The sequence below is a fragment of the Neomonachus schauinslandi genome, chromosome 11 (assembly GCF_002201575.2).
Source record: "Neomonachus schauinslandi chromosome 11, ASM220157v2, whole genome shotgun sequence".
Classification (NCBI taxonomy): Eukaryota; Metazoa; Chordata; class Mammalia; order Carnivora; family Phocidae; genus Neomonachus; species Neomonachus schauinslandi.
Genome location: NC_058413.1, coordinates 102,659,209 through 102,674,301, shown reverse-complemented (window position 1 = coordinate 102,674,301; position 15,093 = coordinate 102,659,209). Strand labels below are relative to the sequence as shown.

Genomic DNA, 15,093 nt, shown 5'->3' with positions numbered 1-15,093 from the left:
TACTTCTTCCTGCCAGCCCTTAGAGAGGACACGGATACACTCAAAGCTGGTCCCAAGGCTTCTGCTTTCCTCGCTCTGTTTTCTATTCAGGAAAAAACCCCTGCTGCTAGTTCCCTGCTCTGTCCCAGGTGGACCGCAGCAGATGTTGGATGTTCATTCATCCTCAGACTTCAACTGTTGCCGCTTTAGGAAATGACTAAATCTCCCCTTTCAATAGTCGCAGCCCCCAATATCCAACTCTACCAATGTCCTTTCATCGCCTAAATTAAGCAAGCCTGAACACAAATGCATCGTAATTAGCCTCTGACTAGATTTGCCTCCCAGTATTTCGGTTTGTCATTGGAACATGGAGGTTCATCTTGTTCTCTCTCTTGGCTTCAACCAGTCACCAGGTCCTATGCCATTTCCTTCCCAAAGTCTCTCCTGTTCATACCATATTTTCTACATCACTTCATACCTAGGTCATTAAAATAATTGCCTAAATGGATACTGAGTCTCCCCAGTCTCTCCCTCTTCTAATCCATGCCACTTTATTAATCTCCACAGAACAACATATCGTATAAGTCATGGGCCCCCAAAGTCAGGTGAATGAGATTAAAACCCCGTGGCCTGACACCTATGGTCCTCCATGATCTATTTCCTACGTATCTACCTCTCTAATCTTATTTCCTCAAGCGGGGACACACTGATTGCTCTCCCAACTGACCATGTATGTTACGGTCTCCATGAACTGGCTTGTATTTTTCCTTCACAAGTTGCTCCTTCTACCAAGAACATCCACCTCTGTCTTCTCCCTTAATCTATGTCCTACTTTTCCTTCGAGACCCAGCTTGACCTCACATTTTCCATATAGCCTTCTCTGGGTCCCCCACCCTCGGTGATTTGCCTTTTTTTTTTTTTCCTAAATACTGGCAATAATGAAGCTTACATAAATTGTGTAGCCACTATAAAAAACAGTATGAAGATTCCTCCAAAACATAAAAATAAAAATACCATATGATCCAATAATTCCAATTCTGGGTATTTATCCAAAGAGAACAAAAATACTAATTTGAAGAGATAGCTGTACCCCTATAGTTACTGCAGCCTTATTTATAATAGCTAAGATATGGAAATAACCCATGTGTTCATCAATAGATGACTAATTAAAAAAAGATGTGGTGTATATATAGATATATAATGGAATATTACTCAACCATAAAAAAGAAGGAAATCTTGCCATTTGTGACAATATGCATGAACCTAGAGGGTATTATGCTAAGTGAATTAAGTCTGACACAGAAAGACAAATACCATATGATTTCAGTTACATATGGAATCTAAAAAGTGAAACAAAAAAACAGAAAGAGATTCATAAATACAGAGAACAAACTGGTGGTTGCCAGAGGGCAGAGGGGTGGGGAAATAGGCAAAATAGGTAAAGGGGATTAAGAGGTACAAACTTCCAGTTATAAAATAAGTCACAGGGATGAAAAATACAACATAGGGAATATAGTCAATAATATTGTAATAACTTTGTATGGTGATACATGGTAGCTACACTTACAGTATTTCATAATGTATATAATTGTCGAATCACTATGTTGTATACTTGAAACTAATATGTCAACTATCTTTTTTTAAAGATTTTATTTATTTATTTATTTATTTATTTATTTATTTATTTGAGAGAGCGAGACAGCTTGAGCAGGGGGGGAGGAGCAGATTCCCTGCTGAGAAGGGAAACACATGGGGCTCAATCCCAGGATACTGAGATCATGACCTGAGCCAAAGGCAGACGCTTAGCTGACTGAGCCACCCAGGCGCCCTGTATAGGTCAACCGTCTTTAATTAAAAATTTAAAAAGTAAAAATTAAAAACTAATTTTAAAATAATAATGAAGCTTACATTAGTACTCAGAAGTCTTGAAATATCTATTAATCTAACAATCTTGGTATTTAATATAATTATATATAATATAAATGTATAAATAATATATATTCTATATTAATATTGATACAATTACTAAACTATAGCTATCTTAATTATCTGTGTACACAAATTGTCTCCCTCTCCAACTAGACCGTAAATCCCTAGACTGTGTTCTCTCAAGATGGTAAATATGTAACATGTTTGCTCCTACTGCTGAAGCCTTAAGAGCTCAAGCAACTTTAGTTATAAAGCCTATTTTTTAGATTGTTTCTGATTTACTGAAAGATAATTTAACATTTTTACTTTGAAAGCAACAGTATCGATTAATCAATAAATATAAGAAGCTAATGAAGAATCTGGTACACTCTTATTAATGAGAGCACAATGAAATGGAATCAGAAGAGTGAAATTATAAAAATTCCTGGCAGTTCATTTTAGCTAGAAAGAAAATCTTCTCTCATAATTGAACAGATTCATTGATTTTTAGCTCTTAAAAAGGCATTAAGTTTATTTCAATCTAGTCTTGCATCAGCATATACACTAGTTCCTAAATATAGTATCATGAACATTAATAAGGTAGTCTGACATTTATTGATCTATATAAAAATTAAAATATGGTTTTCTATTTCCTAAGAGAAAATATGTATGTAGAAAATAGGTTTAAAAAGAAGCTGCTAAACTCCAATAATTTCTAATCAGTCTGATTCTTCAATTCTTCCTCTCGAACAACATCCTCCAAAAGCTATGGAAGATAGAAAATGTTCAGATGGTGTGTCTGTGTGTGTTAAAAGAGAGAGTAAGTTTGTCTCCATCTTTTGTAATTCCCAATCCCCATCGCTCTAGTGTTTTATCGAGGAGTGGTAAATTTAACTAATACAAATTCTCCAAAGCTAAAGCAGAAGATATATGTGTTCTGTACTCTTCTGGGTTTGTTCCTAATCACCAACCTCATCTTCTCTCCTTAGCACTCCTTCCCCATCACCCGAATCACCAAAAGCCCAGAAATTCAATAAAACAGTAAACAATCTCTCTGAAAGGTACCTTCCTGGTTTTGTCTAAAACAAATGCAATCTTCTGTTTGGTCATTTAAAACACCACAAGCATTCTTACTTAGATTAAATCATGGGTCTCCCTGGTCTCCAGGCATGCCTAGACATGAACCATAAAGGGAATGAGTTCCTTGGAGTTTCTCTAGTAACTACAGGCCAAATCAACAGCAACCCTAAGAACAAGCATTCTTTTAAAAAAAAAAAAAAAAACCACACACACATACACAATCACACACACACAGGACAAGGCCACACAAATTTTTTTTCTCGTTATTTTACTTTTTTTAGTTGCACTACCCGCAAAATAGACTGTATTTTAAAAAATCGATTTCTGGAGGCAATGCATCTTGATGGCTTTTACATACGTTTTCTTTATTTTTTAAATTACCTTTGAAGAAAAGCTCTAAAAATATAAAATTCAAGGCATCTACTGCAACCACTACCTTGGAAGGCAGCAATCCAGCTCGGGTAAGAAATGTAAAATCCAACTAATCATAAAATGTCAATCAGGAAGAGGTATTTAATATTGTATTGGGTAAAGTGACTAACAATTTGAAAAAAACAGAATTGTTTTTATAATTATGTCCTAACCAAAACTTGTAAGTTTGCATATTGCTAATGGAATGGAAGCTATTTCACTCCTGCATTTATGTATGTATGTCTATTTAGCTATAAAATACAAATTTGGTTGTACAGTTACCTCTAGAGAACTCGCAGCTCACCTAGCTCTGATTCCGGCATATTGCTTGCTACTGCTTGGGGTACAGTACGTGTTAAAGAAGGGTGAGGTGTTCTACAACATTGTGCTTCTCCCAAAGATAAGATGAAGACAAAAAAATAGTTATAAATGACACATCTTTTGCAATTTGACTTTACAAGTTAATCTTGAGAATTAATGTTTTCTGTACTGTACATTTTATACTTTGATTTCTTACTCTTCACTTTGGTGTTCTCAGGACACATGATGCATGTGGCAAAAGAATGTGCTGTCTTTCATAGTGAAAGACAATGCTGTAACTCAAACTCATCCTTGGGAAGTTCTTCTGGTGGTTTAATAGTGTGAGCTTGGAATTTGTTTTGAATGATCTAGATGACTGGCCCCTAATTCACGCTACTAGTGGCATGTAGGAAACCATTTCCTGGGTTTAGGGAATCAATCTCTAGCTGGGAAGTTTTCTTCTGGGGACAATAATCTAGAACTAAGCTTTTGGGGTCAACAATGAGTGCTCTATACTGGATGCATGAAGACCATACTGAAGGGCTACTTCCAACTGAGTTCCACAAAGTGTAGAATTAGAATATTCTTTATCCTTTCCTGACGCATTCATTGAAGGAAAAGAGGGGAAAGAGTAACTCAAGGAATGAAGTATTAGTAGAGATCTCCCAGAAATTCTCTAACTGTCCTCTTTTGTTCAATCTAGTCCGAATACACACATAAATACATCTACATCATCAGATGTGGAATTGTGAGAAGAAAATGTAACTGGTCACAAGACATTGTTTCTCTGGCCTCCCCACCCCTCACCCTGAATATCCCAATTTAGTCTTGCTTGGAGGACCAATTGGAACCTGGCTCTTCCCTGTGCCTTCCCTGACAATTACAGTCCTCATTGATGCCCCACCCCACCCTCTTATATATCTCCCCAGTTTAACAATTTATTATATACCGTATTGAGTGGTAGATAATGTGTGTTCACATTGTGTTACCACCTAGATTATAAATATGGAGGGTAGAATGAATGACCTTAGGTGCTGAACATATAGCAGGTATTTAAGTATGTGAGGACCAAGCTTTGATCTAACTCTTGAGCCCACTCACTATTTGATGAAAAGAGCCAACCTTCCACCTAGTTGCATGGCCCTCCAAGAGTGTAAGAGAAACCCAAGAGGAAGGCAAGAGTACAGATGGGACTCTCCAAGGCAGTTGTCCCACATGCCAGAGGCCACCGAGGCCTATCTCCCTTTGGAAAATTAGAGCCTACAATTTGGTACCAGGCCAGGCTGTTTTCCCTGACAAAGATGGTAATGAAAACTGGGTGGGCGTGTGGGGCTTCTTGGGGAGGGGTAGGGGAGAAGGAGCTCCTTGTCCCTCCTGCCCTATCAGGAAGAGAAACTTCTCAGGAATCTGTGCCTCAGTCCCCAGGGCCTCTTCCCTGCAGGGACCCGCCTTCGGCCCCAGCTCGCGGCTTCCTCCCCTCCCCCACCCCGCCCCTCCTCCACCCCACCCCACCCCACCTCGCGCGTGCCCCGCCCCCTCCACCACAGGGTTCCAAGGGCGGTTGGTCAGCCACGGCCACGGTCACTCGGCCACTCGGAGCTGCGGGGCGCACGGGGTTGAGAGAGCCGGCTCTAGGGTTTGGGCTGGGGACTGAAGAGAAGTTTTCTGGGGCGGAGCGGACGGGGGAGTGAGAAGGTGGGAGCAGGACCCGAGGAAGCGTAGAGGGGAGGACCCGGGAAGGGAACCTGCGGGGGAGGGCCCTGGGAGGCACCGAGACGGGCGCGGGGACGGCGGCGGCTGGGATGAACCCGGGAACACCGGGAGTTGGGGGGTGGGGGTGCGGCCCGAGGGGTGCAGGTCCCCTCCGAGCGCTGCCCGCTGGCCCTGCCACGCCAAGTGTGCGCGGGGGTCCGGCAGGGGCCAGCGCAGCCCGCGGGCCGGGCGAGGGTGCCGGCTGGGTCCGGGGCGTCGTGCGGGGCCCCGCGCCCAGGTCCTCGCGCCCAGGCACCGTCGGGCACAGCTCGGGGGGAGACGCGGCCTGGACCCCGAGGCCCGCCGGCTCGGGGCCACGGCGTTGGCGCCGCCGACCGTCCGGGAGCTGCAGCCCGCGGGCGCCCGGTGCTCGGTTTGTAGGCAGTGTAATTAGCTGATTGTACTCTGGTGCTTACAATCACTAACTCCACTGCCATCAAAACAAGGCACAGCATCACCCGCCGCCCCGCGGGCAGGAGGACGCCACCCTCGGCGGCAAACGGCCAACCCCGAGCGTTGGGAGAAAGCTGCGCTTCGAGATTTTGATGCGTCAGCATTTGCTGGACACAGCGCTGGCCGCCCAGCACGTTGTCCACCTGCGAGGACACTCCAGCAAACTAGCCGGACGGCTGCGGCTAGACGCAGTTAAACTGTTAGCTACCCCGAGGAGTAAAAGCAAGATTGGGCAATCCGCCTGCAAGGACGTGTGTAAAGTTTAATGGCTTTAATTGTGAGCTGTAATGACATTTAGACTTCGGGGAGGAGCCCCCCCCCCTCCCATGTAACCTTTAATTCTGTATACTGTGATTCATTCTGCCTCTCTTTCATTATTTAGTAAGGTATTCACCAACCCACAAACTAAAGTGAGCTACAATTGAACCGATGAACCAATATGATTTGTCTATCACAACTTGGGACTGTGGTGCATGATGGAAGTAAACCTTTTTTTCCTGTGAGTCTAGTTACTAGGCAGTGTAGTTAGCTGATTGCTAATAGTACCAATCACTAACCACACGGCCAGGTAAAAAGATTTGGGAATCATCCAAATGAGCTGTCTGTGCACATTGGTGTGTTTGGGGGAAGGTGGGGTTTGGAAATGCTCCAGTATTACCCATTGCCTATTAATAGCTTATCCAAGAGAAAAATCAGTATTTTAGCAGCTAAATATACAATGTAAAATTCATATGTCTTTATAATTTATCAATTTCCTTCAGGCTCTTAACCAAAAAAATTTTAGATATATAATAGGATTTTTTCCTTCACTGACCTATGTCATTGTATAGACTTGTGATTATCAACTTTTGAACTGTGAGACTGTATTAGTATTTTGAAAGAATAAAGTGCCATAAGGTCATAAGTTGTGGTTATTACCTTTCCTAAGTTGGCTTTATGATGTCCATCTTAATTCCTGCCACACTAATTACAACTTTGCTGTGGCTGAAATGGTTAGATTGTTCCTAGATTAATGAAATCTCCCAGGAAAGTTATTTATTCACGCTTATTAATATTTTTGTAAAAATACATTAACATTTTTCATAATTTATTTTTCGGGAAGGGACTGAGTCCACACATCAGATATAGTCCTTCTTTTAAGTGATCATTTAGGACTGTTGCAGTGCAGGCAGCTTTTAGTGGGACTGATTTGTAAAGGCACAATCTAAATCCAGTTTCTTCCATGAGATTTCCCTTAAAGGATGGGGCAGAGGGGAATATACAACAAGAACTTTATACACAGGTACTTCTCAGCCCAGTTCAGCGCTCTGGCTCCCATGGGCTAGGATGTTAGCTGCCCTATTGAATTCTCCAACCACTATCCACATAAGGTGGGCAATCTGGTGTGGAAGGAGAGGTGGGTTGGGGTGGTAGGGCTAAGAGTTGAAAAGCTTTATTTAGATATATAGGTATATTTGGGGGGAAGGAAACTGGGGGGAGGGGGGTTTGAAGGCTGACTGAGGTGGTGAAAGAACTCAAGTGCTGCCCTACTGACTCCCAACAGGACAAGAACCACCCCAAACCTGATGGTTTTTGACTCCTCCTATCTGGTCGCCAAGGCTTGGACTGGTCTTGAAGCCTGTGATACCGCAGAAGTGGGCTTCAGATCATCCACAGGCACGCGCTGGACCCCAGCATCTATTCAGGAATCAAAGGGCTTCTGGCGGTGGTGGTTGCCAGCTTGACGGTTCTCCGCAGGGCGGGGCTGGGAGAAGAGCGAGGGAACTCAGAGAAGCGTCCTGAGTTGCCATGGAAACGAGGGCCGGCGGAAGGCTTTCCAGCCACAAGGAGTCCGTTGAAATTTGCCCCCAGGGATTACTGGTGTTCACCGGAACTTCGGAACGGGACTCGAACTTGGCCAAGCAGTTCTGGATCGCGGCGTCGATGTACCCTACTAACGAATCTCAGTTGGTGCTGTCCCGAGGTAGCAGTCAGCGCCTGCCGGTGGCCCGGCCCTCTAGGCGCAGTCCGCCTGGTGAGTAGCAGCCTTGGGCCACTGGTTTCTGCCTCCGTCATCAGTAACCAACCAGCGGGGCCACTGTCACAAGTAACCGCCGAACCTATTTCTAAAATAAGAATCTTTCATTTCAAATGTCTGAAAACCCTATACAGTTTTTTTTTTTTCAACTTCTCAGCAGTCCTTCCACCCGGAAAGCATCAGTGCTATATTCGTTACATCTAAAACCACATCTGAAAGTATCCCTTAGGTTATGGCATCTGTTTGGCTAAACAGTATAGAATAATCTGGGGGAAATATTATATGTTGACTGAAAGGATGTTAAGGGTGGTTGTTTACATAATCAAGTTCAAACATGAAAGCCTCAGAGAAAGTTGAAAGCAGAATCAATATTAGGAACCAAGTCCCCAGACCTGTAAAACCTTAGTAAGCCAAAGAGATGGAAACTGTTATTACGCAATTTTTATAGGTATAGAAAGCTTAAATACCCCACCTTTTTTTAGAAAGCTTAAATATCTTTAATGCTATGGTCTTTCCAATAATTTCTTCACTTCCCTTTTGTATTTTTTTTTTAAAGATTTTATTTATTTATTTGACAGAGAGAGACAGAGGGAGAGAGGGAACACAAACAGGGGCAGAGGGAGAGGGAGAAGCAGGCTTCCCGCAGAGCAGGGAGCCCGATGCGGGGCTCGATCCCAGGACCCTGGGATCATGACCTGAGCCGAAGGCAGATGCTTAACAACTGAGCCACCCAGGCGCCCCCCCTTTTGTATTTTTTAGAGAAAATTTACTTCCAACCTTTTAGCCTTGAGAAAAACAGTAAGTACCAAGTCTTAGGCATTTCAACATCCTGATGCCTAGATCTTTCAGAAAATAGGTAATAAGTATAAGGAGACATCTTTACACTTTGGCATAACTTTCTGAATTGCATATCAAAACCCTGTCTCAGAGACCATCCTACTTATCCAGAGGAGAATGTCTAAATTCCCCTAACACGTTGAATAGAAATGCAAAAATTGGAAACTCTTTTACTGCAAAGATGTTCTCTTCAGAGACCTTTTCTTGTCACTAGACTCAGGCTTACTCCTCTCCTAAAGAGATTAGAGGCTCCCTTCGGCCATAGCTAATTAATTCAGTCTCCAATTATTTATGAATCGGTTTGTAAAGTTTCAGGACAGTACATATTTGTGTTTACCTTCCTATTCTGTTACTTTTTAACATTTATCCAAGTTTATATCAACATTATTATAAACTCATGATAAAATTATTTTAGATTGAATTTGACTTTATTTCCTTTAGAGACTACTGATATCACTGCTGAAACCATAAAGATTCAGGAATCTGAGGAGAAAAAAAAGTATCTCCAAAAGGTAGGCCAATATTTCAGAAGGTCATCTGATTTTCATTAGAAATTCATTATTATTTTCTAAATAATCCCAGTTATCCTTTTTAAACACATATATGTAAAATTTTTCTACTTCTGGCACATCAGCTTGAGCAATTAGAGAACCTTTACTGGAATTTTTTTTTAAGATTTTATTTATTTATTTGACAGAGAGAGACACAGCGAGAGAGGGAACACAAGCAGGGGGAGTGGGAGAGGGAGAAGCAGGCTTCCCGCGGAGCAGGGAGCCCGCCGCGGGGCTTGATCCCAGGACCCTGGGATCATGACCTGAGCCGAAAGCAGACGCCCAACGACTGAGCCACCCAGGCGTCCCCCTTTATTGGAATTTTAACTGAAGATTAAATAATTATATAGATTATTATATATATAATAGATTAAAAAATTCTATTAAATTTTGGCTATTCTCAGTCCCTGCAAAAGCCCAAGGATATATAGGAACAAGAGAATCAGAGGGAAATGGGGGAAAATGGATTCACACACCTTTCATCCAATAAAGCCCTAAACCATATACAATGTTCTAAGAATGTTGTAATAACTGGAAAAATCAAATAGAATTGACCATCTTAATAGGTCAAACTCAAATGATCCGATGAATGAGTCTGTCATCTAGAACCCTTTTGACTAAAGACTGAAATTGAACAAATTAGCATAGTCAAATCAACTGAACACATCTCTTTTTGGCAACATCTCTTGTTTGCTTTTCGTGATGCAGGCACAGACTTTAATTCCACAATTAATACAGTGATTTATAGCAACATTTTGTTTGGTTAATGGGTAAGTTCCATTCCTGTAACTGTTCCTGTACTATAAAAGTAAAGATAGAAGATTCACTTGGACCTAATATCTTTAATCATTGGATATACTGGCAAACTCTGAAAGACTTATCGGGAATTCTACGTAGATTATAGAATAATGCATTTGTGTTTGCCAATCACATTAATTCACTTTATAGACTATTGGTGATTCCTCCAAACAAATGAGGTGATTATAAATAGTCAGCATTTTCTTCATTCTTGAGGATATTGGGCACTATGTGTTTGTACCAGGACTTAATGGGTGGATGGAGCCTAATTTTTAGTGAGGTAAAAATCATTAAATTCAACTTCCTCAGCACTTTTTAATTTTATTTTTGGAAGACATTAGAAATAAAGACTAAAGACAAACTATTGTCAATTCTTATCATGTTTTGTCAAACAATTAAGATGATGTGAGTTACAAGTGGATGTTCTGCTAATGGGCTATTATATCAGTAGTCTTAGAACTGGCTTCCTTGCCTCGGGTTCTTCTATGTTAATTACTTAATTCTATAGATATTGATTGAGAAGTACCAAGTGCTAAGTACCATACTAGATGCTGGGAATACAAAGGTAACATGTGGTCCTTGATTTCAAGGAGTTTATAGTCTGGTAGGAGAGACAGCCAATTAAAGTCAAGAATTATGATACATTATTACGGTAGATGTATATGCACATAATACAATGGGAACACACTAAAGAACATCAAAATGAAACTTAAGGAATCAAGACATCTTCCCAAAGGAGCTGCATTTCAAAGAATATATAGAGTTGACCAGACAAAGACTATGCAAAGCAGTCCTTCACAGTGTACTAGTTAGCTTCTTAAAACCCAAGTCCAATTATGCTTCTCTCCTTCTGTATTAGGGTGCTAGGGCTGCAGTTACAAAATATCACAGCCTGGGTGGCATAAACAACAGAATTTTATCTTCTCCCAGTTCTGAAGGCTGAGAGTATGAGATCAAGATGCCATCATAGTTGGTTTCTGATGAAACCTCTCTTCCTGGCCTGTGGATGGCCAACTCCTCACTGGGTCCTCACATGGCACAGGGAGAGAACTCTGGTGTCTCTTCCTCTTCTTATAAGGACACAAGTCCTATCTTGAAAGCCCCATTTATGACCTCATTTATGACCTCATTCAACCCTAATTACCCCCCCTTAAGGACCTACCTCAGAATACAGTTACACATGGAGTTAGGGCACAATTCAGTCTATCCACCTACTTTCATTTCTTCCTTGGCTCTCCATTTCTACAGGATCAAGACCAAATCCTTCAGCGTGGTATTTAAGTTCCTTTCCAATCTGACCATAACCTGACTGAAATCTCCTGCCACCCTTCTCCTTCCCCTATACCCTTCCCCCATCCCCAGCGTAGCCCACTCTGTACCATTGGTTCTCCACCACTAGGCCAGGGTACACTCTGGATCCTCCCCATATGTGCTATCAAAGTGGTGAGTGGGTAAAATAGTTTTTGCTGAACCTCAATATGCACATTATTTTGTAATATCTGCCAAATTATACATTAAGTCAAGTGGGTCCTGCAATGCAGTAAAGAAGAAGATTCTGTTTGTTGAGAGTAGAAGCAGCCCAAAAAAACAGCAAGCCAGCAGGAAAGAAATAGAGTGTCACCTGAACAGACATTTTTCCAAAGAAGACATCCAAATGGCCAACAGACACATGAAAAAGTGCTCAATATCGCTCGGCATCAGGGAAATCCAAATCAAAACCTCAGTGAGATACCACCTCACACCAGTCAGAATGGCTAAAATTAACAAGTCAGGAAACGACAGATGTTGGCGGGGATGCGGAGAAAGGGGAACCCTCCTACACTGTTGGTGGGAATGCAAGCTGGTGCAGCCACTCTGGAAAACAGTATGGAGGTTCCTCAAAAAGTTGAAAATAGAGCTACCATATGATCCAGCAATTGCACTACTGGGTATTTACCCCAAAGATACAAAAGTAGGGATCCGAAAGGGTACGTGCACCCCGATGTTTATAGCAGCAATGTCCACAATAGCCAAACTGTGGAAAGAGCCAAGATGTCCATCAACAGATGAATGGATAAAGAAGATGTGGGATATATATACAATGGAATATTATGCAGCCATCAAAAGGAATGAGATCTTGCCATTTGCAACGACGTGGATGGAACTGGAGGGTATTATGTTGAGTGAAATAAGTCAAACAGAGAAAGACATGTATCATATGATCTCACTGATATGAGGAATTCTTAATTGCAGGAAACAAACTGAGGGTTGCTGGAGCGGGGAGTGGAGTGGGAGGGATGGGGTGACTGGGTGATAGACACTGGGGAGGGTATGTGCTCTGGTAAGTGCTGTGAATTGTGCAAGACTGTTGAATCTCAGATCTGTACCTCTGAAACAAATAATGCAATATATGTTAAGAAAAAAAAAAAAGAAGAAGAAGAAGGTAGCGGGAGGGGAAGAATGAAGCGGGGGAAATCGGAGGGGTAGACGAACCATGAGAGACGATGGACTCTGAAAAACAAACAGGGTTCTAGAGGGGAGAGGGGTAGGAGGATGGGTTAGCCTGGTGGTGGGTATTGAGGAGGGCACATTCTGCATGGAGCACTGGGTGTTATGCACAAACAATGAATCATGGAACACTTCATCTAAAACTAATGATGTAATGTATGGGGATTAACATAAGAATAAAAAAAAAAAAGAAATAGAATGTCACCAAAGGTATGCCTTGTGAGTACATAGGAGAGCTTAGTCAGTACTGCATAGTAGAGTGCTGTTCAGACAAGCCGTGGTACAAAAGGCAAGAGAATCCTGCAATAACTGAGTGCTGTTACTACATATCCTCAGATATTATTGTGATGTGGTATTCATAACAGCCAATTTAGTGAATGTTTACCATGTGCTATAAACTTACATATATCACCTCATATTCTCCTTAAAATCGCCTCCTGATGATTCTCCCCATTTAATCAAACCAGGCTTAAATGATTTTCCAGTTCCCACAAGTGACAAGTGGCAGAGCTGAGATTCAAAGCCTCTGGTCTAACTTCAAAGCCCATGAGACTCATTGTATTGTAATGTTTGCTGGCCATGGCACTGTTCAGGTCTGTTGCCAAATAACCTAAAATTCAAAACTGTAGTATAAATAAAACAAATATGAGAAACACTGTTTCCAGCCCTGTGAGACTATAAGCTGTTTCTTCAACCTGCATTGCACTTTCGTGTCTGTACCTAAAATGCTCTTCCCCATTTGCCTTCAAGTCCCAGCTCAAATGCCAGTGTCTCTGGGCCAGGCAGGCGACCTAGAGACTAGCAGAATGAACAGCTTCCTGCTGCGTGCCCTTCCAGCAAGTCACCTCCATCTTTCTCGTAGGATTCATCCCAGTCTCTGGCCTGTGTTAGGTGCCAGTGTGCATCTTTCTGCCTTTCCTGCCAGATTACAGGCACCATGTGTAGTGGGCTCCAGAGACAGAGCGAGTCTGGAAGTCTAACTCTGCCACTTACTATTTGCCTCACCTTGAACAACCTCTTTAACTTCAGCTTCCTCAGATGTGAGGCTCAGCTTCCTCAGATGTAAAAGGAGGAATGTAAAAAAAAACTTGACAAAGTTGATGTAAGTTACGTGCAGTCCCTGGCCACAGTTTGCCTTCAACAAACGTAAATTCTCTTCTCCTCTGTGAGGAGGGAGATCATTTCTTATTGCTTAAGCCCAGTGCCTTTCTTGTTATTGGAACTCAATACATATTTGTGGATTGAATAAATAAATGCATAATTGAATGAATTAATGAGAGAACATATGCTCTATACAATGATATTTCCATTTTGTTTTGCCTTTCCCACATGTATCCATCTGGCAAATTTTTCTAGGCTGATAATTTTTGCAAGAATACTCCCCAAAGCTAATCTGTTTGCAAGTCTGCTTGAGGAGCATGTTAGCACATCACTTCTCTTCTCAGTTTTGCTTTTATCTCTTTCGTCTCTATGTGGTGAGAGGAACTGTGACTCCCTGTAACTATGAAAATGTAGAGTCAATTTTTGGACGCTACTGTTTTTCTAGGTCTGTAGCACTCTACCTGCCCTACTGTCCTCACCATTCTATAATTTTTAGCTTGATGGCAGAAAATAAGTGGCAGTGGGAGGTTCTTTTTAGCTAATAAAAAATGTACAATGCTCTATTCAATTTCAGAGAATCTTCTACATATTTTGAGCACAGACATTGATAAGTAAATACCTAGTATGATTTTCATCTTAAAATGGGAAAAAGTATTTCCCATCAATTCTCCTAAAGGTTTTTCTTCTACTTTTTCTTAAAACTAGTGAAAAATCTAAAAATTTCTTTTCCATTAGTCTTAAAAGTACCTTCATAAAAGCTTTTTCTCCCAATTGATACTGATTTTTTTGGTTGTTGAACTTTTTTTTAAACTGTAATGTTAGGGGCGCCTGGGTGGCTCAGTCGTTAAGCGTCTGCCTTCGGCTCAGGTCATGATCCCAGGGTCCTGGGATCGAGCCCCGCGTCGAGCCCCGCGTCGGGCTCCCTGCTCGGCGGGAAGCCTGCTTCTTCCTCTCCCACTCCCCCTGCTTGTGTTCCCTCTCGCTGTGTGTCTCTCTCTGTTGAATAAATAAAGAAAATCTTAAAAAAAAAAAAAAACTGTAATGTTATCCTCCATTTTGGAATATATTCCAGGTATACATTATAAATGCTTTTGGTTAGTGGACAAAATGCTATTAATCACATCTACTATTTGTTTGATGGATATCCATGGCAGAAAATCAAACACAGTTGAGTCTGTCAAGATTAAATGGCTTATTCTGTCTATAAAGGAAACCTTATAGCACTGTACTAGACTATTATCCTTCCTTTGAGAGTTCTAAAGTAGTCTGAAAACATTATAATAAATGAGTAGTCAGCTAATTTTTTGAAATCATAAAACTAATTTGCTTTTTAGTTTTGCCACCTTTAAGAAAGCTCTTTAGCTGATTATCTCTTTATGAAAAGAATTATAAATAATTCATTTGCTGGGAGAAGGAAGA

At 41.5% G+C, this 15,093-nt stretch overlaps 1 protein-coding gene across 1 annotated transcript; it reads left to right on the top strand.

Moving 5' to 3' along the window:
- Nucleotides 1-7,671: 7,671 nt before the first annotated feature.
- Nucleotides 7,672-11,541, top strand: HOATZ (HOATZ cilia and flagella associated protein). Its single transcript, XM_044919796.1, has 3 exons — nucleotides 7,672-7,897; nucleotides 9,179-9,249; nucleotides 11,449-11,541. Exons 1-3 carry the CDS (start codon nucleotides 7,672-7,674, stop codon nucleotides 11,539-11,541), a joined length of 390 nt encoding a protein of 129 aa, XP_044775731.1.
- Nucleotides 11,542-15,093: the final 3,552 nt, after the last annotated feature.